Below are 25,543 nucleotides of genomic sequence, written 5' to 3' on the forward strand. Positions count from 1 at the left end.
AACCAATTACATGGCAGCACTTATGTAGACATGGTCAAACCGAGCATTAGAATAGATAAGAAGAAGTTGACTTGTTGGTCTGACTATTTCAAATCTACCGGATTTTGATTTCAGATAGTATGGTCAGACTTAAACAACATAAAAACATTGATCCATCCCGGTTATGTCAGTTCAGGCTGTAGTGGTGTAGGAGATATTCTCTTGGCATCCTATCATGTCAATATGAACCAAAATTGCTAAGGTTTCCAGTGCTTTGTTTATTCTAAGAATTAGGCATTTCTGAAAAACTGAGAAGAAGAGGGAAAAAAAAAAAACATATCATCAGCTAATTATTGTAGTAAATGACTTCAGCTTCGCCCAAAATTTTGATTTCTTGTTTCTCAAGGATTTCTGACAAGATTAACCAACCTTTCACATGTTACTAGCACGTCCTTCCTATCCCAGATAACATGCATTCAGAAATATATTTGAGCTAAAGAACAAAAACACCCATGAACATAATAAGTCAAGCTGTCTGCAGACATACTGTGTTTTTTAAAGGTTTATTCTGAAAGAAAGATGCTTCTCAAGATGATAATCAGTCATTCTTAGAAAGTATCTAAATACAGGCAACTGAGGTATTTCTGTCTTTCTACAAGTGGACTGAAAGTGAGAGAAAGAAAACCGAGTGACCAATAAAGACACAAAAACAGCTAGCACAAATAGCATTGAGAATATCTGTCTATATATATATATATATATATATATATATATATATATATATATATATATATATATAGATGTATAGAGATATATATATATATAGATATATATCAATATATAGATGTATAGAGATATATATATATATAGATATATATATATCTCTATATAGATATCGATACATATATCTCCCGCTCGCCCCTGCAGGCAGTTTAGCTTTCAAGCTGTAGTGCTCTACCAAAGGCCTGGGAGCTTGAATATATATATATATATATATATATATATATATATATATATATATATATATATATATATATATATATATATATATATATATAGTTTGGACATGGAAGGCGTATACAGTCTACATGATCATGTACATCATTCATTGCACTAATCTCTAGCTTTTCTAGCTTTTTCAACTTACAATTTAACATTAAAAAATAAAACCACATGAAATGGTTAATTAAATTCTACTGATTTAATACAATCACCTGTATTCAAAAAATGGATGCACTTGTGATTTTTTTTAATGTTTCTGAAACTATATAAGAAGCTTAATCTTTTTGCTTTGTGCTTATAATCACCTTAAAGCAAAAACAGAAAACATTGGCTATATGGCACACTTTGTAAGATTAAGCCAAGATAAAAATGGGAAATCACTATGCTTCTTCTCAATAGTTAAACATTTTATGAACACACTTATTCAATGTCTTATCAAAAGTTTGGAAGCTTAATAATACGCTCACATGAGTTTGTTAAAAATCAGATTCTTTTTTGACTTTGGCTTTTCGTACTGATAAAAACATGAAACGCAATGTGGCAATTACTGAAATCAAGCCGGGGTTATTATATAAACTGGACAGACCACGGACAGCTCTTTGCACTCGTTATGCTAAGTTAAGTCATATGGCAGCTGGCTAAAACACTGAGACGTGAGAGTGGTGTTGATTTTCTCATCCAATTCTTAACGAGAAAGCAAACGAGCATGAGAAAAAGCCGAGCTACTTGTTTAATAATACATTTTCTTATCCTTTGTTCTCCCACAAATGCACATACACACTCACACAGAGTAGCACAACTGTAAGGCATACCAATCTGCTTGACAAACAGCAGGCAGTTATAACAAATGACGTACAAAGACTGGAAAAGACACAGAGACATTCATTCACACGGAAACACTCAGGAGTCTCGAAGAACGAAAAGGGTTTGGTGTCTGTCGATTGTCGTCTTTATGACTTATGACCAGGTGTCATCTTAAAGGCAAAAACTTCATTTTGGTTTATAATCCACGTTCTGCTAATGAAGAGCAGCCACCTGCCAACTGCGGTAAAGATGTTAGCATTGATTATAGAACAGCACTGTGTAATATGCGATCGCGATTAAATACTCGCTGTTCTATATAATAAAATGACTTTTGATTTTCTATAATAATTTATCTAATCTAGTTTTATGGATGACCAAAGATTACACTATGAGTACACTGAAGAGTGGATCAGCATGTTGATGAAGGCTGAAACCAGCTGAGGTTTTATGAGAGTACAGCTCAGTCCCACATACAATAGAGTGGTTCAGCCCTGTTACATGTATATGAGTGTGAGTGGGTGTCTGGTGTATTCATATGCCAGTGGGCTGAGCACATTTGTCTGTCTGCTGCTCTTCTGCCAAATACTTTTGCAGAATTTAGACTGAAACACACTCACATGTGCACTCACAAATACACATTGGACTCATAAATGAGAAGCAAAACAAGAAAAATTGAGAGAAAAATAAAAACAAAAATACAAAAGTGATTGTATGAGTAGGAGAATAATTGGGCTGAATGAATGAACTACAGTGTCAGAGGTGGAGAGACAGTGCTCAGTCCATCCATCTACGAGGGTACAGTGTGCTGCCGTCCTTGGATGAAGTGCATACTGCAGTGTCAGTCCACCAGCCATGGTCCATCCAGTCAAGAGCTAAGGGAAGCTTCCATTTTAATGCAGCCCCCGGTGAGTTCTTCAAAAATCAGAGGGTAGAGGTACTGTAGGGGAATGGGGAGGACCCATCCCAGAGGTATGTGAATCACCACACACGGCAGATGTTGTCAGGAACCATGTAGCTGCTTTTGTTGCAGTTGAATGCTTTGGCAAATTCTGGGAAATTCTGAAGGGAGCCTAGTACCCTGTGAACGTAGAGAGGAGATTGATGGTTGGAGCTGAAGTTGTTATATTAGACGGGGACTTGAAAGTGAAATTAACATGACATATCATTTTGTCTAGGTTTTAAAATGTTAGCTACCATTGTAATTTGTTTTCTGCCCTTTGCCGGCAGCACATAGCTGATTGATGTAGAGAAAATACTCTTGGTTTGAGTTTACCTGAATTTCCCTGGACTGTGTACGTCAACTTTAATGGAATTAACAGCTTGCTCTGGCCGATGTGTTCCACACCACACCTGTAAAAAGACAGTGATTAGGATGCACTGAATTGCACCAAGAAATCTGCACATCTATCCATTGCTTAACCCAGTCATCCATCAATCCATCCATCATTCAATCAATCCACCAATCCATCCATCCATCCATCCATCCATCCATCCATCCATCACGAAGCATGCACATTTTGCAGGATATTTTTCTAATGTTGCCTACAGTCCTAGGAAAGATCAGAACTACAATGCATGTGTAAAAAATGGCTTATTATTCAACAAACAACTGCTGCATCAGACAGTAAGGCTATTACCTGAGCAAAGTTTAGGAAGAAGAGTTGATCATGGGAAAGGTCAATTCCAGGCAGAGGTGGTTCCTCTCCATGCTGCTTTACGTAGTTCTTGTAGGCCTAAATCAGTGACACAATCTTACCCAGCAGTCATGTTGAATACATCCAAAAATCACACTGATTATGAAATCATAACTTATGTCACCATGTTTGCAGACAGAAAAATAAATGCATATGGATCCATCCTGTCTCCCTGAGATCTACGTATTAATTAGAAAAATAATCTAGACTTTGCGCTGAAAGAGAAAGAAAAAAAAGTGTACCGTGTATGTACTTTGTTAGACATGTATAATTTATGTGAAAATACTATACCTGCTCTTTCATGTTGCATTCAAGTCTTTGAATGTCTTTTCTGTGCTTTGCCAAGCTAAAACTGATACATCCAGCAGCGACATTATGTCCTTTATTGCTGTGTTTACAATAGCTAATGAGCCAGCCTGTGACCTAACAAAATAACTAGTCTATTAATGTTAGAAAGCAGATGACAATAGCAAGCTGCAGACTGAATCACCTCCTCTCTTATCTGTAAACTGGGCCTCTTAAACAGACTTTCTCTCTCTCTCTTTTTTTTTCCAGGCTCATTACCTGATACGCCTGTCGTATCCCTCCATTGTCAGCAATGTTTTCTCCGAGGGTGTTGTTACCATTTAACTGGAGAGGCGATATAGGGATATAGAACACAAAGATTGACAGGGGAAAAGGACAGAAGGAGGCTGTAATTTTTCCTCTGTATTTCAGCAAATCGTACATATAACTTTTGGGATATAGGAAATCATTTCACAAGGGATAAAAGAAGCATTGTTCAAAAGAAAAGGACACAGAAGGTGAGACAAAGAGAAGGAGAGGAAGAGCCATTGATATGTCAACACAAAATATTAAGGGCACCTGGAGCAGAGAAGGTATGAGGCAGCAAAATGTGTGGAAAGACAGAAAAATGACCAACAGATAAGCTGGCAAAGGTAACAGGAAAGCAAATTATGAGATAAAGTAAAGTTCATGATAATATTGGGGGAAAATATGGGAGGAAATTTGATAAGAGAAAGAAGAAGGATGGATATAGTTCAGATGAACGTACATGTAGTCCACTAGCGAGATCCCAAGAGAAGTTTCCGTACTGATCAACAATGCACTTCGACAGTTCGAGGAACCTCTGTGTTGAGTCTGGTGTCCACCAGTCCTTCAGGTCGCCATCCTTATCATAGTTACGGCCTAAAGAATGAATGGGACGTGGACAGGTTGAACTTGATGAACAAGAAAACAAGAATATCAAGAGCACTTAAATGCTATATAACATATAGCAACTAACATATATATTCTATGTTAGTTGCATATTTCAATTACATTTATGTGTTTGTGAACAGTAGATGTCAGTACAAATAAATCCTCTCATCTCTGAAGCAGAACCAAGTTGGAAAAAAAGTTCTGAGATCCTAAATGGTGTTACAAAACATATTTTTCTGGTACCAGTTACAAGGGGAAATCTATTACATATATATATAATTTATTTTTCCAAAGATCAATGCAGTCTGCCAGAACTGCCCCAGGGAGGAACAAAGAGTAACAATGCGGAAACTCATACCATTGTCATCAAAGCCATGTGTGATCTCATGACCGATTACCATGCCGATGCCGCCATAGTTGAGAGACTTAGCCTGGCCTTTGCTGAAAAAAGGAGGCTGAAGGATTCCAGCAGGAAACACTGACACCAAGAAAAGTAAAATAAATAAATCAGCAAATACATAAAATATGTATTGTTTTAGTCTTTTGCAGTTTAATCTTTGCATATATGTGAAATACCTATTTGATTTTTGCTGGATGAGTAGAAGGCATTGACAACAGCAGCTCCAGTTACCCACCTGGAGAAAGATGTTGGAATTAACCTACAGTGAAGAGCACTACTGCTACAGTAAAGAGCACTAGACTACTGTGAAATGCATGTTTGATGAAATATATCAAAATTAACCTGCAGTTATTAATAGCTGGGCTAATGTTAGCCTCCCAGCCGAGGAAAGCTGAACTCTATACGTGGGTAGGAGTATGTGTGGGAGAATGATCAGTGCACTGTGCTAAATGTGAGATACTGGGGTACACCAAAAGTGGCAAAAAGAGAAAAAAACTGATTTATTACTGCTAATTTAAATGGTAATAATTGCAGCTTAATATACATCTGGAATAAGGCAGTTTATTCTACCCCTCAATGGAAAGCTTACTCTTCTTTGTTGACTTTTACTCTGAGTTTCCGCAGGCGTTTCTTCTGCACATACTCCAGGTTCTGTAGGATGTTTTCAAAGTACTCCTCTGCACTGTAGCTCAGCTAACACCAACACACAGAAAAACAGGAGGATTAGCCGAGATGAGAGCTATCAACACTTGGCCATATATTCTCCAGCAAAACTCATAAAAGCCAGGAATTCACAGAGATTTTTCACAGAACCGATATGCGGCTACAATAAAGGCGCTCTGTATTCTGCTGAAATGATTCCATGAAAGAAGGAAAACATTCTCAGTTGCATATTTTCAGATACTTACATCTTTGTACTCATTGTTAAGATATTCGCCATCCATGATGTTGTCTGAATAGCCGATCCGTTCCCGAATAGCTCGGGCCTGCACAAGAATAGGTTGAGAAAATTGAACAAACATTTTTAGCCATCAACTATCCTGAAATTCAGAATGGGCTATACGTATAACAATCATTAACTGTTATAGCTAAAAGTATAAGCAATACCTTCTCCTCAGCTGCTTTCTTGGTCTCTGCATCCATCCATGTCAGGTCATCAAGGTTACTAATGAACACTTCCCGAATGCCTTTAATCATCTCTTCCATCTAAGCCAAACCACACAAACACAAACAAAGAGTGAAAACCTCATCATATCAGTCAGAACAGATTTACTGCAGAAGGAGACTATCATCAAAAGTCATCTGAAGTTATGCCAAGCAATCTTGCAACATACTGGGCAACAAATTCATAAAAATGCACTTCCCTGAATTAAGCCTCATTATTACATAGTCACGTATGAATGCAGAACAACTCCAGGTTACACTCTGTGTAGGAGACCTTGGCAGACATTTTCAGAAGTGTGATATTAGTTTAACATGACATATTTTTTTCTATCAAGTGTTAAAATTGGCTGTAAATTGGCAATAATCAGATATGCTTCATTAGTGACTAAAAACAACTACAACTACCAAAAGAAAATTATTATTAAATAGATATTTCTTTGTACATATAAAAGTCTCATCTTGTTTTAAAATTCTCTACAGTAGATGTCTTCACTCCTTGACTGCATGGTTACAAATACATTATTGATCATGCTACTGCTCTACATATTTTAAAAATCTACATTCGCTTATAGATGCATTCAGCATTTTAGGGTTTCATTTCTGGTTACTCGAATGATCCTGAGCTTCATGAATTTAAATTATAGAAGAGATATTGCAGCATAACGGCATCCATGCGATAGGCAGGCCAGTTATATTATTTTTATTTAACACATGAACGAGTGCAAGTGAAAAGATGCTTCAGAGCAATAGTAGCTTCAGATAATGAGATTTTCTTATGCAAATTCAAAAATCATCAGTCATCACATCAAAAGCTCACTTTTCAGTGAAACCTGTGGTGCATGTTTCTATAATGTATTTGCCCTGAGCTACATGTTTTCACGATCTGACTGACGGCACCAGTGCAAACCATGCCTGTACTTTGGCCATCAGACTTAAAAAGGCAAAGGTTTTTTGGCCACAAGCACAACAAATACACAACTGGGACAATTCAAATGAAAGTGAAATGAATCGCCACCAAATAACAAATGCAAAGAGAACAGAAACAGGAAATTAAAAAAAAAATAACTTCAGAGACATCAAAGGTCACCCTTCAAGAGTCCTCTAACCACAGATTTATTTTGAGGCCACAGTAGGCAGACAAAAGGCACACCAGCTTCTCATCACATTAGCAGAGCCCTAGCTAACATAATGCGTGACGACTTGGAGAGCACACTGTGGTTGCTGACAAACCAGCAGCGATTATACTTAAGAGGCTTTTCTAAAAACCTTTTAACATACTTGTGATAGTGTTGTGTGCATGGATACGCTGTGTTCCAGTTGTTGGTTTTTTTCTTTTAGTCAAAGTTTTAGTATGATTATGCTTCTTTGTCACACAGTGCTGCAAATTAGGTGCATTATCTACCCAAAGCTAGCAAAGTGCTCAAAAATAGATATTTTTCATTCACCATGATTTAGTCCACATGGACTGAGTTTGGAAAAGTAGACAGTTGGACCCAAAGTTACCTTATCGTATTAAAAAGAGGGATGCTTAGAAATGTAACGCTTTAGCAACAATCTAATGAAAAATATTGTAATTCAACTTATCAGAGTTACATATTTACCATCTACATTAACTATTTTGAATTACTTTATATACCATATATACTTACTGGTCAATTTTTTAGGTACACCTTTCAAGTACCAGTTTGGACCCTCTTTTGTTTTCAGAACTGTCCTAAATCATTGTTGCACAGATTCAACAAAGTGCTGGAAACATTCCTCTTATTTGATTTGTGAGTGTTTGTGTTGTTTTGTCATGGTCCTGGGCCATGTTGGCCCAGTATTCTTAGTTTCCATGTGTTTTGTATTTTGTTCTTTATTTATGCCGTGGTTCCTAGGTTCTGTTAAGATGTTGCTTATTTGATTACCCTCTGTGTATCTGTGAGCCCTCGTTTCCCCTCCTTGTGTTTTATTCCATCTTTTCCCCAGCCCGTTATGTCTGTGCTCTCCCCGGGCTCTCTCTCCTCCTGTCTGAACCTCTGTGTACTTCCTGTTTTACTTTGACAGTCTCCCGTCAGTGTTGCGTTTACTCCTGCCGTGTCTTGTTATGATTATCAGTTTCACCTGTGTTCCCCGTGCGCTCCCACTTCCCTCATTAACCCTCTGTGTGTTTATGTCTGTGTCTCCCTCAGTTCTGTGTCACGTTCTCCCTCATTCATGGCTGTGTGTTTCTCCGTGCAATATGTTATAGTTTCCAGTTTAGTTTGTATGGTTTTTCTGTCCAGCAATAAAGCTGTGTTTTGAGTTCAATCCTGCCTCCGTGAGCTTGCGTTTGGGTCCTCATCCTGCCTGCACACAGCCGCAACCATGACATGTTTAGCCGAAATATATTTCTGAATGCATATTATATATAAGATTTGCTAATTACATCTGAAAGGTTGGTTAAATTAAATTATTCATTGCAATAATAACTTTTGTTAGGGTTTTTCCTTTTATTTATTTATTTATTTATTTTTTTGAGAAGTCATATATACACTCACTGGCCGCTTTATTAGGTATATTTTTCTAGTACCATGCCTTAATTTTTAGATTAATCAAGATGCTGGAAAAACTCCTGAGAGATTTTGGGCTATATTGACATGATAGCATCAGCTGCTGCAGATTTGTTTCTGCATATATCCCGTTCAACCCTGTCCCAAGGGTGGTTTATTATTGTATTGACATCTGGTGATGTTATGTTCAATAAACCAGCTTTATCATACAGTGTGTTATTCTGTTGGAACACAAAAAACATCAGAAGATAGATAGACTATACACATAGACTATGGTGTTTAAATGACACTTAATTTAAAACCCCAAAGTCTATCATTAAATTTCCCCCACACCATTACACCACTAGCAGCTTGTGCTATTGATTCATGGCAAGGTGGAACCATGCTTTCAAACTGAGATTTATTAGACCAGGTACCATGTTTCCAATCATTTATTGTCTAGTTTTGATGAGCTGATGTAAGTTACAGCCTCAGTTTCCTGTTCTAAGTTTACAGGAGTGGCAGCGATTGTGGTCTTCTACTGCTGTAGCCCATCTGCTTTAAGATTTGAGGTGTTGTGACCTCTGAGATGCTCTTCTGCATACCTTGGTTTATAAAGTGGCAGATGAGTAAATATTGTATCGATGGTATACTAATAGCAGCAGTATAAAACAACAATTTACCTAAAGTACGCACTGAAAGGAAAGAAGAACATATCAAAAAGATACTGTATCTGTGTCACTTAAAGAAAGTGTGGCAGCTGCAGGTCAGTTAGTCACAATGAAATGTGTGTACTGTGTGCATCAGAGGATGTACTGCCATACAAAGATACTGTAAAATTCTTGATGATATGACAGAAATGTACAATAATGTATTTCTATTTGTGAAAGTTGTACATGGTCGCAAATAAAAATTGATTCACATGCACAATGTCAGATGCCACAGCTCACACATACACATGCATAGGCAGTTTGAATTTACAGTGTGGGTGGTGTGATCATGCTAACAAGGACACCTTGTTCAGCTGCTTTGAGTGGAGGCAAGCAAAAACTACAGTATTCTGATAGACAAGACACAAATGTGACAAAAACACAAGTGGGTGTCAAAATACTCTCCATCAGATGTGCCTGAAACACATGTTTTTTGTTGTATGTATGACTAACTGAATACATAAACGTCCACACTCCTCTTGTAATGCCCTGCAGAGGCATTTTTAGATTATCAGTTTCAGCTTTCAATAAACAAGGTGCGGAATTCCATTACTTGTCTAATGAAGGATATTTCCAAGAGCTCTTTATCTTTGATTGAGTCTAATGTGTTTTAACAATACAAAGCCTAATGCACCTTCTACTGACCAGTTCTTTACTCTTTTCAGAGAATGCCTCCTGCACATAAAGTCGTCCCACAGCATTTTCCAGGTTGTTGTTGACGTACAGAGCACACTGTCGCCACACTGCTGCCTCTGACGTCGTACCAGACAGAGCCTGCAGGGAAAGTAACAAGGCACAGATCAATTAAAGATGAAGGATAAACTGGTCAGCATATTGTTTAAAGAGGCTCATGGCAATAGGAAATGGGGCAGTGGGGAAATGATTAGATTAGAAAAAGGATTACCAAGATTTTTAAGGCATGGAGGAAGAATATGAATGAAGCAACGTGTTGAAATCGACTGTTTATTAGAGCCTGACTGATACTGCAGTTTTAGCATCAATTAAATAGGTGTGTGGGTGGCGGTAGGGTTTGATTCCCATCCCCCACTTTATTTTAAATAATTTTTCAAAATGAAAACTCTTAACACCCCCCCCCCCCCCCCCCCCAAAAAAAAGTCATTGAAAATATAAAATCTTCTAATTTCTAAAAATGTGCCTATTTTGCATGTTGCATAGACAAATCTCAAACATGTTTTAACCTTAGATGGTTTTCCAGTAGCCTTGTCAGTGTTAGAAGATAAACTGTATCAGCTTAAGGTAACTGATATTGCTTTATGAAAGTAGCAAAAAAGTGCAGTAAATAACCATTTGGAAGCAGCCTTATGTGCTAATGTAACTGTGGTTTAGATCATTTCTGTTTAGCACTAATTGCCAAGTGTTAACATGCTCACATATTCCAGCAAGGTGGTGACAGTGGTAAACAAACCTGCAAATGATCAGCATGTTGGCATCTTAAACATGATCCTATGCTAACTTTAGCATTTAATTCAAAGCATAAGTATTGTCATTTAGCCCCATACCAGCAGGAACATTACTGCAAACATTTTTAACTGCTTTGCACCCTGTGTTGTTTGCATTTCTTTTAATAACTTAGGTAAGCAGCAGTGTCTGCAAACAGGACCTTCCATGGACTATAACAGCATCAAGGTCCTGTACGTGTACCTTGCGGAAGGCTTTCCTGGTGTCTCTGTAAGCTCTGCTAAGACCCACCACCATGTTCATAGCAAAACGCCACACCATGTAGTTCTGCAGATCCCTGTGAGTAGACAGAAACATGTTGAGAAAAAAGCAATCATACTCACACAAAGCTATCAATACTGTGCACTCCCTCCCCCACAAGCTTAGAGACAAAAACAGGCTTTTATACTCCATCACAGATACAGACTTAAATGAACACACCTACCTCTTGGTGTATTTGGCCAAGATCAGGTTGAGCCTTCTGTAATAGTTGGGCGAGTAGTTTATGACCTTTTCTGTGTCAGGGACGCTGATGTTGACTGTATTCATTATTTTAGCTGTGAAGTAACTCCAGTCAAATAGCTTCAAAAGGAGTTTGTTTGTTTTTTAAATCCCCCCAGAGATAAAGAGGAGAAGAAGATAAAGATGAGAAAGAAGTATCTATGTGAAATGAAAACAGCAAACTGTGGTACATAAAGAATTTTTTTTTTACCTGTGATTCAACCTCAAGGGTGAAGTTGGCGTTCAGGTCCCCCAGTTCCATCTTGTTGTAAAGCAACACCGGGTTGTTACGATCCTCTGGGGTATCAGTAGCCTTGGAAAGAGCAAGACAGAGGGGCTAAAAGTCAAGAATGCTGTCACAACCCTCCTGTTTCCCGACACATGCGTACAGTTGCAGTGCAGGTCCAGCAGCATCAAAAGTATTTGGCGTCCCAGGAGGCTTTGGCTCTGTAAATGTCAGAGCGCGAATGGTGTGACTGCCTTGTAAAAGCCAGCAGCTGAGTGGAGGAGAAGTGAAGCATGGCAGAGAGCAGAGCAGAACAGACTAGGATGACAAACACAGAGTGTGGAAAACTGTTGATGAAAAGTCACGGTGTTGGGATCAGGCTGGTTAACAGCTTGTTTTAGACATCAGCTGCTACAGACTGGAACCACAGACACACACACAGAGGAGGGAGGTTTGGTCTACAAATGGATGACAGGAGGGTCATCCTGCTAACAGAAACCTTTTGTGTTAAGTTAGATGAAAAAAAACAGAACTAGAATACAGAAGGAAGAAGGAACCTTTGAACCATCATCTTTCCAGTCTGTCAAGAAGTACCAGCTTAGACAGAAAGATAAAGCTACTGAACCTGCACAAAGTCTTTGCCCTGCTAAAGTTTTTGCCTGCATTTTAACTTACATCAGTTGTAGGTTGCCTCTTGTGGGATTATAATATTATTTTATGCCATGTTATACCCCTAAATAAAGATTGTGAATTATTATGTCGTTTTAGTTTGCATTATTCTCCTGAATTAGAAGAAGGTGATAACTATTGCATTTGTTAAACTGATTTGCATTACATTAGACTGCTGATTTATTGTGAATGAATGATATTGTTTTATGATGCATTATACTGCTGAGTTATAAGAAATACTGTTCGCAGAAAGTCATCGCCTTATTTGTCTGATTAGAAGAGAACAGAACATGCTGGAGTTTTCTGCCCCATCTCAGCAGGAGCAGATAAACAGGGAGCCAAGGTCGTAGCTTAGGCGCTGTGTGAGAGAAAGAATGTGAATGTTTAGGCTTTTATGATTAGGTGGGGGCCACTAGAGGCTATAAGAGGTTGATCAATGCTCCACCATTTTGAGATCTGATGCTGTCTGCGTACGGTGTCCATCTCCCACGCGTGTGATCATTAAAATCATTGTTTGACTCAACCCGGCCGGACCAGTGTTGTTATTGTGGTTTTTCCTCTTGTGTCCATCCCCAATATTTGAATCCGTAACACTCTATATACTGAAATGATCACAGTAATTATGTCACCACAGCCTGCAGCTCTACATTTAACTGCAGGTCAGTGAGCTCTATCAGGTATGATTCAGAAAATCTTGGATTTCACAAGGAGGCAACTCACTGAATCTCCTCAAAAATGTGCAAGTGTTTTTCATTATGTTGACTTGCTTATTAAGGTATCTGCTATTTTACTGCTTTATTACTGACAGTTTACTCCAAGTTACCATTCCAGGTTATGGTTAACTTTCTTCTGTAATATTTTAGTTGACTGTACTATTCAGTCTCAATGGCTGTCACCTCATTCACTAGCCTCAAAATTGAGATTAGTTTAGCTTAATACCAGCCTGCTTTGCATCACTAACAGTAGTTTTAAATCAATGACATCCCAATGTCTCTCTTTCCATTACCTGAAAAATATTCTCTTTCAGCTAACAAGAAGAAAATGTCACTCCCTTATCTGCACATAGGTCAAGGAGAACGGGAATGAAGAAGCTCAGAAAAAAAGGTGTATTTCATATTTTATAAAATGATATGTGTTTAACTACACGTCTTCTGTTGCTTATCATTGGAAAAGGGTAAGATGTGAGAAAGAGGTTTATTTTTGATTGTGGTGTAGTTCAGTTTGCCACATAATCTTGCTAGCTGTTTCATTATGGACAGCTCTCAACCACCAGGAAGTCTACACTAGCAACAGTGCCCAGTGACAACTAGCCAGTTTTAGTTTGACGATATCTATTTTATATCTACCACACTTCTCGCAGTGGACCGGGAATTATTTTACATTCAGTTATTGATCATAATCAGACTTGGAACTGGATGAATACTTGGAACTGAGCAGGCTTGAACTACAGTATGCATTACTGAAAACAAGATCTCTTTCCCATGGTTTCTCAAAGCCATAATAAGCATATTTTGAAAAGTACAGGAGGTTCTTAAGTATTTGAATTCATATTTCTACTTGTAAAACGGCAAAGCACAAATCCATACTTACATTAGCAATGTCTCTCTCCAAGTCTATAACTCGTGTCACCTCCTCTCTAATGCGAGTTTCATTGATCGCTAATCCTCGGTCCTTGCGCATCAGCTTAGCCAGGTCAATCATGAATTGCTCATAGGCCCGACATGCCTGCAAAATAAACACAACTTGTAACTCACTGATTTCAGTAACCACTGACTAAATCAAGATTTGACTGATACAAAGTCTGTCTATAGCAAACATGCATATCAATTAAGGCAAAATAGGAAGCTGTAAAGTGAAACCAGAGCAACGGACGTCTGTTCCACTCACACATCTGGTTTGGATTGAGATAGAGTTATCAGCATTATGTGTGTTTTCGTTCATCACATACAAACTCACTACATTTCTAAGAGTAGGAATAAAATTTATTTGTGCACTGATGTGAACGGATGTTTCGGCTGATAGCCTCATCATTTGTGGTTTTTTTGGAACAAATTCGGAGGGACATTAAATCCAGGGGCTCAGGTGAATAGTTGGAACTGCTTTCATTATTCATTGATTAAAACGCTTTAACTGCACTGCACTGGCGTGTGGATTTGTATACATGTAAACATGCAAACTGACCTCTGCATAAGGACCAGTGCATGCATAGTAATCTCTGGACACCAGGCCAAGGCTTGTTTGCTGGTCAAACTGGCAAGGAGAAGAAGACATTTATTTTCAGTATCAAAGCCAAATAAAGGCTTAGTCATTACCTTCAGTGAACAGAGAGACATGAGGGCTTTTTGAATATGAACAGAGGGAGGTGAGTTCTTTTCCTTGCCACAGGCATACACCTACATGAATGATATGCGAGGTTGAATCCCTGTCATCAGTGCCGACGAAAAAGTTAACCAAGAGCAGAGTTCCATATTTCTCATTCAACTTGGCAATAACGTCCTCCAACCTCCATGTTCTCCCTGAAGAAATAAGAAAAAAGAAGTGAAAAAGAAGTGAAAAGAAAGAAATGGCATCAATAACATCATGCCCAATGACACTTGAAAAAGAACCAAAGTTCTCTACCATAATTGGTCTCCCAGTTGTCAACAGCTATAGGCCACTCAGACACGTCAGGCAGCATGTCAAGCAGAGGACTCCCCCCTCTCAGCTCAATTAAACCTAGTTAGAAGCGAAAATCAAAGAAAATAGGTTTTGCGGTGTAGATACATTTATTTTCTACCCATAAAATTGTGAAAATCAATTAAAAAGAAATTCAACCACTGTATTGCTTTTTATCAAGTACATACTAAACCTGTGGCAATTCAGAGGCCTTAGAGGAGTTTATTGATGTGGCTTCCAAAGCAAATCACTTCTGAAGAAAGCATTCATTTGAATCATGTAAAGCTGAAATACTGCAGTTCTTTTTTTTTTTAAATTTATGATTCATGTATATTTTCATAACAGTTTTGTTGATAGACAACACAAAAACTGAATAAGAAACATTTAACCTTCAACAGCAATTTACAAAATGACTGTTCACATTAGGATAATAGATCTAAAAAGGCATAGCGTGTTAATGTCTTTTGCCTGCTGACTCACTCTCATTGGTACAGGACTTGTAAAGGGTCTTAGCCTTGGTGAGAGCAGCAGCTTCCCCCTCCACTGTTTTTTCAAGGACACCTTCAAATAAAGAAACAGAGCAAGCATGAAGCAAACAATCACAGACAAAGATGAAGAAGCAAAGTTGCTCACTGCACAATAAGGAAAGAGGGAGTAGTTGGGTGCATATAACCTCAGGTACAACATAGAGGTTTTATTTTTCTTATCTCTGGGGATTCAAAAATTCAAGAATTCAGCTGTCATGCGTATGCATTTTATTTATTTTAATTAAGGGATGCTTTCGGTCCTTTTGTCAGAAAATGGCGACACTAAGTAAATTATGATATAAAGCCTTTGCAGTAGATAGTAACCGGTGACAAAACAGAAGAAATGTAATTATTCTAAGAAGAAAAACATGTCACAGCTGTTCTTTTCAATTTAATTGTTTTATTTCTCTCTAAATAAAAACAACCTGAATAATTATTATGAAAAAAATATTCAGAAAGTGCATTTTTTTGAGTCATAAACAAGTACAGAATAAATGGTCTTCTGAAGATAGTTTAGGTTTGCAGAAAATAGACAAAAACAAAGCTTTGATCATTTTTATTTTAAATGTTATATAAAAACACAAGCAACATAGTGTGTATTGGAATTTTCCTTTGATATACCAGGTGCCCCAAGAGCAAAGCTAACACATCAATACACTGTCAAAATGTGAATAAGGTGAACAACCAGTTTTACTTTGAATGAATAAATAAATCAATGAGTAAACAGATAAATAAATAGTGTTCTAGCTCCCATCTTTTAAATGGGCATGATAAATGTTATCATGCAAAATCATGTAAAAATAAATGCATATTTTATTCTGTGCTTGTCACAAATACCTTTTGGCATGGGAGTGACGGCACAGAGCAGACGAAAAGAGGTGGAAAGAAATCAAGGTGCAACAAAGCTGAAGGTGTGGCAGTAAAGGGCCATTTGGAAACAAGAGTGAGCACCAGCGCTTGTTTTATTACCTGCGTTCATTGCCTCTTCAACACCTGTTGTGGGCATATGGACGCCAGTTAGCTCAGCCTCAGGCTAGATAGCATTTCTAGGTAGACAGCTAATCAAAATGAGTGATAAGTGTTGGGGTGTAAACTTGCTAAACTGAGGGGGAGGGCATGGGGACCAATACTCTTTTCCTGTGCCGCCTCAAGGCACCAAGTTGCATATTGTAGCTTTAAAGTGTAACTATTCCTACAGGAACTGCTGTCACTTTTCAGCAGCAGCACACGAGCAGGAGCAACACGAGGATGTGCCTAAATACATTTTCTCATCATCAAGGTTCAAACACCCACACAGACAGTAATTTTTGTGTTTGCTGCAAACCGCTGTGGTTAAAGCAAGTTTATTGTTATGTGATGCCGGTACAGAGTCTGTGTCCTCGGTGCTTCAAAATAACAAAACCTTACACCTACACAGGAGGTATCTGAAACTTCAGCTCAAGTCCAGCTGCTGGTTTGTCATTCAGCACCAACAATATGAAGAACTTAACTCTCCCTGCACTACGCTGATAAATTCATGAGCATGACTATCACGTCATAATGTTTCACTGCAGTTCAACTAGTATGCTGGGATTTCTAGGGGTGGTTCAGGGAACCTTGAAGAAAAAATTAGAGAGATGGTGAGCGCATTGAGTGCATTGAAGTGATAGGAAACATTGTAACAATGTAGGAACACAACATGATGTAGACTAAAGATATTCTGGTATCACAAAAAAAAGCTCTTTATTTTTCTCCATCGAAAAAAGTCTCAACTTTTCCCCAGCTTTTAGATTTTTTGTTTCTGTTCATCAACTGTATAGTTGCTTTATATGGCCTGTATCATGAATAATACATGATGTAAATGTCTTTCAAGTCTAAGTGCCTTGTGATATGCTTTGTCTACATACGGAATGTATGTAAATAGCTGCACTTATGATTGCTGTTGCTATTGTTTATGACAACTCAAGAGAAAGAAGCAGCCTTTATGTATTTCACATTTTGAAAATGTATCTCATCAGGACTATATGTGCATTTACATTTTCAGCACAAGATAGTGCATTTAATGTGCTAGTGCACTGACCTTTCAAAGACTGTAACCCAGGTTCATATCTGTCTACAACTAACACCTTTCCCAGCTACAAGTAGTAGTTGTTTGTTGTGAATACCAGTACAAATGCACGTGCTTACAACTACAGCGCTGTGCAAAAGTCTTGTGTCACCCATTTCTTTATATTTTGCTTCTGAGGACCCAGACTTTCTTGTAATTATTTTAAATGGTTTTAAGCTACACTTTTCAAAGCTTTTTAAAAGTTTTTCGTGGGACATGGGCTTCGTTTTCTCTTATTTTCAGTCCAGTCCTTTAACCTAACCATTGTTTGTTAGTTTTTTAGCCCTTAACACTGTGTATGATTCATGCATAAAAAAAAAACACCTAACTCAAGGGATGAACCAGTGTTGTGTCTACACAGAACAGAGAGCTTAGCAAAGAACCCATTTTAAATGGTGTCTTTAGGTATTTTGTTACTAGCCTGTCGTACAAACACATCATTTGTTCCTAACTCTATAGTTAAATCCTATGTAAAATGCCAAGGATAACACTGTTTCTTAGGCATAAAATAACATGTTTGCACCAACAAGGTGATTCCCAAGGAGCTAGGTGAAAACCTGGCATATCCCAGCGCAGTCTGCAGCGTGTCCTTAAAACAATAGAGGAAACTGGACAAGTGAAGTACAAAACATCTATAGTAGTATCTACAGAGTAGATTTAGCTCTTTCAATGCTGTGCACACAGATAACTAACAAAAACTTTTGGCCAAGGTACAGCCAAAGAGAAACTGCTACAGACCAAACTACAGAGATAATGCCCGTTCATGAACTCGTGGCTTCTCAGAACTGGCCTGCTGTCTAGAGAACCAGTCATCTAAACAACAAGAGTGAACGATTGAAGTCATTCATTTAGATTATTGTAGCATGTTTAAACATTTAGTCCCTCAGGGATGGCTTTTTGAAGATTTAATGGAAGAATTCATTGGTATAGCTAGCTTAGTATTTCAGACTGTGTGTCTCCTCTGCATTCATAAACTTCCGCTTGTTGATAGCCACAAAGACAAGCTGTGCAAACACTGTCTGGTTAGTACAATCCTCCTTTCTTGAGTCTAAAAGAAAGGATTTAAGGTCATTTTCCCCATGGCTTTTAGTGTAGCAGACTAAATATTCGGCAAATACAAGCATGTATAACCTGCATGGTAAATGGTAAACAGACTGGCTCTTATAGAGCACCTTTCAACTCTACCTGTACTCAACGCGCTTTATTCACCCATTCACTTTTTTGTGAATGCTTTCTATCTAACATTCACACACAGTCTCAAGAGCTTGGAAAGAAACATTCACGCACATTCATGCTACAACGGATGCAATAGAGAGCAATCTGGGGTTAGTGTCTTGTTCGAGGATATTTGGCACACAGACTGGGAGTAGCCAAGGACCGAGCCACCAACCTTCCAATTAGTAGATGACATAATTTACTTCCCGTGCTGCACTCACCCTGATGTCTGAAAATTAGCTTTTTCTTTCTGACAACACAAAACTCATAAAAAATAAGAAATGAAATAATATATAAATCATGTGCTGTGTTGCTGCAGAGATTTTGACTAAGATCTAAGAAGGATATACAAAATATCCCTGACAAAAAATGCTACCAACATTTCAAAAGCTTAAATGATATTTTCTTTGTTTTATTCTTCCTGGTTGTTTTGACATTATCCAAGGAGAGCAATTTCTGTGTTATCAAAAGTAAACTCTTCAGTGGGTGGTTAAGTAGGTAGGATGTGTTAGAAAGATAACCTTTGATAACCTTTTGACTTTGACAAGCCGTCACATAGCTCAACATGACCTGAAAGCTTCCTGACAATTATAAAGTTATCTTATAAATATTGCATCAACAGATATACACCATCATGCTGCACAGCTCAGTGACACACCAGGATCAATACAGGAAAGAGGATGGAGTTTAAATTACACGGGCGCTTGACAGCCAACTTTCCCCTGAGTCCAAAAGGACAACAATCCTGTCACTATGAGTTGGGTTGATATGAAAAGATAACAATAAGAACAAATTAGATTTTTTTAACTGCTCAAAAAAAAAAAAGGATTTTCAATGCAGCTCTCTACAGTTTAAAGATCTGGGTTTCCATAAATTACACAATTCATTTTTTTTTAGGAAAGATTATCAACTTTAATATTTAATTTATCAAGATCTGATATGAAATATCATTTTTTTCCCCTTTATAAGCAGTAGGTCTGCAAAATACATATTTGAGCAGTTTCACTCTTTGTTTCTGCAAATTCAGTTTGGATTAAATTTGTTTTCTACAGATTCTGGTGACCCATTATTACCTCAGTGCATCAAATACTGCTGATCTGTCACATGTTGCTGGCATCTCTTCCTTACACACAAAGTGTTTTGGCAGCAGCTGTGGCAGAGAAAGATAACAGTTCTGTTTCAAAGGTTGATATTCCTGTGACTCAGGGATGGCCGGAGGTTTTTCTTTTCTTATTATTGTTATTATTTCATTTTCAGCATCTGACTTCCATTGGGCTTTTGACTTACACTGTCACTCACGTGTTATCGTTAGACAATGAATACAGCTGGTCATGGTTCACAACAGTAATCCTGCATGTAGGAAAATGACACCTCACCACTAGGTTTAAATGTGGTGCAAAAGAGTGCCTTTGAAGCTTTCATAACGGGTGAGTAAGGGGGTGAGAGATGTGCAAAGCCAGCCACTCATTACACACATTAGTATGTGATGAGAAAAGGTTGGATTCAGAAATCCTTGGACACAGCTTTTTTTGTTTGTTTGCCATATGGGTTACTGTGGTTTGTACCAGTGACCATCAAATTATAATTGGTTCATTCTAGTGTTAAAGAAGAGTCATAAAAAGATTTCCACAAAACATGAAATGATTCCAAGAGATACCTTTTCAAATGGTATCTCTATCTCCTGCTGCACAAAACATCCTTTACCCCTTGGAATAAAAAGGAAAACAATCACGCTGTGACAGCCACCATCCACTGACCTCAAGCCTACTAAGAACATGAGGAGCATTCTTTAAAAGGAAGATCTATAAGAGTGGGCAACAATATAGCAGGAACCAGCAGCTCCGGGTGGCAGTATTGACATCCTCAAAGGAAATCCTGACTACTATACACAGACCTACAAGTAGCCCAACTGATGAGAGAGTTAGATTTAAAATGACATATAAAACCAACTTAGAGGTTTCTTTATTGTGCTTATTTTATGTTTATATGTGTTTTTGGATCACAGCACAGCACTGTTATCTATAGATCTGCCTCGGAAAATAGAAGATATAATTAACGTGGCTCAGATACTGCCTCCCCCACCTCTGAGTAGGCTGTTATCACCTAATTAAATGGTACAGCAGCTCAATCGGACTGAGATCAGGTGAGGGACAAGTATATTCTTCATCCTCCTATATTCCACCATAATGATGTTGTATCCATTAGTTTCTTTCAAAATTGGTATGCTGAAACACAGAGAACATCATTTATCCAAATACAAACACAGGCTAGAATTTTGCACCAAATGCTCAGTGTGTAGTTTTGAGTGGGTTTTTTTTTTTTTGGTTCATTTGCTGCTTTTTTAAGTAATTTCCTTCCTTTTTCCCTCATAGGTCTACTTGTTTTCACTTCTTGCATAACTGCATTTCACTTCAGACTCTTTATACCGTGTTCGTATTTCGAATCCTCCCATTTTCTTATTACCATGTGTGCACTATTTATGTGCTCATTTAATTGTAATGATGTCCTGAGATAGAGACCCTTCACAGGGCGCTTCCTGCAAAAGGGCACAGATCATGTGTGTGTGATTGGATTACTGACTGCCTGGCGCTAATGTTTAACCACAGCAAAGGCTTACCCTTTCACTCTCTTTTCTACACACACACACACACACACACACACACACACACACACACACACACACACAAACAAACAAACAGACACACTTTCTATCACCCCTTATGTGTGTATTTGGATTTATTTGAGAATGGATTTTGTGCCACCTGATGTTTGCTTGAGACGTCACGTCAATTTGAACCAAACCACTCAGCATGATACAGAATCCGAATTTAGAGTTTCTACCCTCTGCATTGCCATTTTATCCCTGAGTGTTTTTCATTCCACAAGGCATTTCACTTGCAGTGTTTTTAGTGCAGCTGGATTTGCTTACAATACATGACTATAAAGGATGTACTTAGTGTATATTACGAGCAGAAATTGCAAATGAAGTCAAGACTGAAATGAGTCAAAAGTGTTTTCAGACTCTAAGTTTCCTGCTTTACACATTTGTAGGGACAATAAACCCACTGCGAGGAAACGTCTTTACCAAAGGAATACAGATTAGCTTTAAAAATTTTATGCAATAGCTTTAACATCTCAGCTTCTCTGAGGCAGCCCCGTCTCCTGTTCCCATTCAGCTAAAATTTATTGAAATGTGTTATCTAAGACTGTTTGTTTGCGATATATCTGAAAATGACTTCCTAATTAAAATTTCTTTGTCTTTTTTTTCATGGCTTTGCTAATGCTGTACATTTTCAGGTAAAAGATATTATATCAGACCGTGTACTCAAGAATATTCTGGAGAAGCTTCTATCGGTTAATGTTGTAAAGAAGCAATTGCATAAAACCATAATATTTTTCTAAATGTCACAGAGTAGTCTAGAGCCATAATTCTAGCCAATCAGTGGCAGACTTGAAAAGAGTATCAAAATCAGAACATCCTATGATTCAACCCCCTGTGGTCTAGGCGAAAGGATGGTAGGAAATCATTCTGCTTTTTTTTCTGAAAAAATACATTTCTACTCCATATGCCCAGTGAGTTTTTATTTATTTTTTGTTTAAGTGAAATTGGCTAGTCAGGTTTTTGTTTGCTCTCTGTGTGCTATTGCTGGGAAATATCTGGGCAGAGGAGCTATTCTGAGGGTCAGCTGCCCCACAAATAAAACGTTTGAAGCAATTAGGTTGGAAAAAAAACTATTTTTTGTTACTTATGTTTAAACTAAAATAGGCTGAACAACTGCACTTTAAATCTCCATTTGTTTAAATTAAATATTAATTACAATTAATATTAATACTAATTAGTTAATACAAATGATGTTTTGTTAATAGAATGTACATAAAAGATGCACATAGCCAATATAGTCATTGGATAGAAAACTCCCATTATGAGGCCTCGCATTAATAATAATGGATTGGATTTATATAGCGCTTTTCAAGGCACCCAAAGCGCTTTACAATGCCACTATTCATTCACACACTGGTGGAGGTAAGCTACAGCTGTAGCCACAGCTGCCCTGGGGCAGACTGACAGAAGCGAGACTGCCATATCGCACCATCGGCCCCTCTGGCCATAACCGGTAGGTGGTAGGGTAAAGTGTCTACCGCCTACTGCCAAGGACACAACGACCAGGACAGAGAGCCTGGGAATCGAACCGGCGACCTTCCGGTTACAGATGCGCTTCCCAACCACGGTTGCCGCATTGACTGCTTTTGCTGTCATCATCTTAGCTATTAGAAAATAGAGGTCACAAGAAAGGAACAGGGGGGCCTTGTGGCAAATTGTCAGTCACCAGGTAAGCCCACCTAAGGCACACCCCTCTCTATCATCCTTTTTGACTCTAATTATAGTTTTAAAAATAAATAATATCTTGCGTTCAATAAGAAGCAGACAAATTGAACTAAAACCTTCAACGGATCTGGAAAGTGTTTACTCAGGTTAATGTTTAATTAGATCTTAGATTGCTTTCTGAAATCAAAGTAGCAGCCTCCTGCTGGCACATCAGCACTGGCTTCATGTTTCAGACCCATAAGTTACATGCAACTTTCATATACTTAGTGGTTATAGAGCTATTACATGTAGTCTTGTTCCCCATTCAGTGACAAAAACAGTAATTTCTTAGAGCTTGGCTGCGCCACAGCCTACTTTGCTATTGTGTAAACTAAAATAATCCCAGCAGTTGCTGAAACAGCCATATAGCTTAACACTGCAGTTTTCAAGTAAAGGTAGTAAGTATTTAGTCCCCCCCTCCCCCCCAAAAAAAGCAAAATCAAAACTTTGTATATACTATACACTCGTTCTGTCAGTTCTTGTTAGTCAAAATGCCACTTTATTACTCTTAGTGTTATTTACACAGGAAACTCAGACATTTGGCTTTAGGACAGCTAGCAGGGGAGGTTATTACCTTAGTGGAGGTCTAAACTATTTCCTTTTATTCATAAGCATTTTTTCTGGCAAAAACATATTCACTTCAGGATTTTAGTTCAATATGTTTTTGTTGGAGAAGAATTACTGCATTAATATTCATATTATTTTTCTTGGCCACACACCTCAGGTCAGCTATATTTATTTGATGTGTTTATGAGGAGTCGAGTTTCTGTGGTGTTTTGCAACGATTCTTGCTGGAATTTTGATATGAGGAGGTCATGTGAGCAAGCTATTTATCATGAGCAAGTCCTACTGTGGTCAGTACTGTTTGTCTTACAGTAAAGCCGTATTTCAGTTATTGTTGTCACAGACAGACAGTCTCTTCAGTTTGTCATAAGTTGTTAGCATCATGCAGAAAGAAAATCTCATATCTGGACACAGTGTTGATGCCACAGCTACCACACAGGTTTGTTTTGAAGCTCTTGATTATGCCGAATTCCACAAGAAACGTAATCTGCAGGCGCTGCCCTGGTTGGATTTTGCTCTCAATAGTCAGATTTAGACCTATACAAGAAGCACCTCACACAATCAAATCAAATCAAATCAAATCACTTTTATTGTCACATCACATGTGCAGGTACATTGGTACAGCACATGTGAGTGAAATTCTTGTGTGCGAGCTTCACAAGCAACAGAGCTGTGCAAAATACAATAATGTAAACAAGCAAAATACAAGAATGGCTACATCTGAAACTAATAAATATATGTACAATATATAATAGTATATGCATTTCTGGATGTGTATACTAAATATTTTTCTACGCGTGTGTGTGTGTGTGTGTGTGTGTGTGTGTGTGTGTGTGTGTGTTTTGTACACATATTTTGTTTTGTACAAAATATGTGTACAAAATATGTGTACAAAACAAGAGAGCAGCAGTGTGCTCATATACAGATAATGCACAGATAAATGTACACACAGACACAGACACACACTTTGCACTTTAACAAACAAACACACACACACACACACACACAGACACACACACACACATATATCTGCCTTTGTTCCTTCCTAACTAGTTTGTTCCTTCCTGAAACACACTAGTTAGTAATTAAAAGAGTCACGGTCAATTAGTTAAATTATTGCACAGCATGCCACACCTGAGGAGGGGGAACTGAAAAACAAAATTCTACCAGCCTCGTGCACCTACGTACACACAGCTGTGGTCACATTCAGGGTGCAGATCCTCATTACGGATCATTACAGCATTTTACAGCATCTGAGAACAATCCAAGGCATTTACAAGCAGCCACAAATCTACACAGCTATTCACACACATACACATAGATGGAGTCATTTTTATTGCATGTCAGAGAGCCTAGAGCTCTGTGGTATCCAGGTGTTTTCAGGCCCCTGCAGCTGTTGACAGGAAAAGGATGTGCTCATCAGTAGGCGGTAGTATCCAAGTAAGCATCGGCAGCCAGGCCTAAGATCAGAGGTCGTATATTTGAGACCTCAGAGCAGAGGTCACAACTCTTAGGTCTCACACTTACAGTAAATTTGCCTTCTTACATATTTAGTCAATAGAAACGTTTTAGGGGCAAAGGTTTTATGGCTATAAGTCTTCAAAACAATAGAATGTGCACTTCAGATCCAAGGCGTTGTGTTTTTATTTTGTTTTTTTAAATGAAAAAAAAAGGACTTACACAGAGAAGCAAACAGAAAGTAAACCTGAACATGTGTGCATACAGTGCAGTCTGAGACGTTCCTACTGTGACAAGCTGAAGGAATGAGCGCAACACTGACTGCTGTTGGGGATTTAATCTGATGAATGACTGG

The 25,543-nt window shown here is 38.1% G+C and overlaps 1 protein-coding gene across 3 annotated transcripts in view; it reads right to left on the bottom strand.

Annotated features, from left to right (window-relative positions):
* Positions 1-1,012: 1,012 nt before the first annotated feature.
* Positions 1,013-25,543, bottom strand: part of LOC309687953 (neprilysin-like) — a 33,967-nt gene continuing 9,436 nt past the window's right edge. For all 3 annotated transcript variants that reach the window (XM_082503292.1, XM_082503293.1, XM_082503294.1), the window contains exons 5-23: positions 15,453-15,533; positions 14,937-15,032; positions 14,715-14,833; positions 14,499-14,567; positions 13,908-14,042; positions 11,634-11,735; positions 11,367-11,503; positions 11,126-11,219; positions 10,109-10,237; positions 6,187-6,285; positions 5,988-6,065; positions 5,669-5,772; positions 5,256-5,314; positions 5,038-5,157; positions 4,534-4,667; positions 4,044-4,109; positions 3,423-3,518; positions 3,059-3,135; positions 1,013-2,863 (exon numbers count right to left, since the gene is read on the bottom strand). In XM_082503292.1, coding sequence (XP_082359418.1) covers positions 2,764-2,863; positions 3,059-3,135; positions 3,423-3,518; positions 4,044-4,109; positions 4,534-4,667; positions 5,038-5,157; positions 5,256-5,314; positions 5,669-5,772; positions 5,988-6,065; positions 6,187-6,285; positions 10,109-10,237; positions 11,126-11,219; positions 11,367-11,503; positions 11,634-11,735; positions 13,908-14,042; positions 14,499-14,567; positions 14,715-14,833; positions 14,937-15,032; positions 15,453-15,533 — 1,895 coding nt within the window. In that variant the 3' untranslated portion in view covers positions 1,013-2,763. The remainder of the gene's footprint in view (positions 2,864-3,058; positions 3,136-3,422; positions 3,519-4,043; positions 4,110-4,533; positions 4,668-5,037; positions 5,158-5,255; positions 5,315-5,668; positions 5,773-5,987; positions 6,066-6,186; positions 6,286-10,108; positions 10,238-11,125; positions 11,220-11,366; positions 11,504-11,633; positions 11,736-13,907; positions 14,043-14,498; positions 14,568-14,714; positions 14,834-14,936; positions 15,033-15,452; positions 15,534-25,543) is intronic.

The sequence above is a fragment of the Aulonocara stuartgranti genome (genome assembly GCF_965226115.1).
Source record: "Aulonocara stuartgranti genome assembly, chromosome: 14".
Taxonomy (NCBI): Eukaryota; Metazoa; Chordata; class Actinopteri; order Cichliformes; family Cichlidae; genus Aulonocara; species Aulonocara stuartgranti.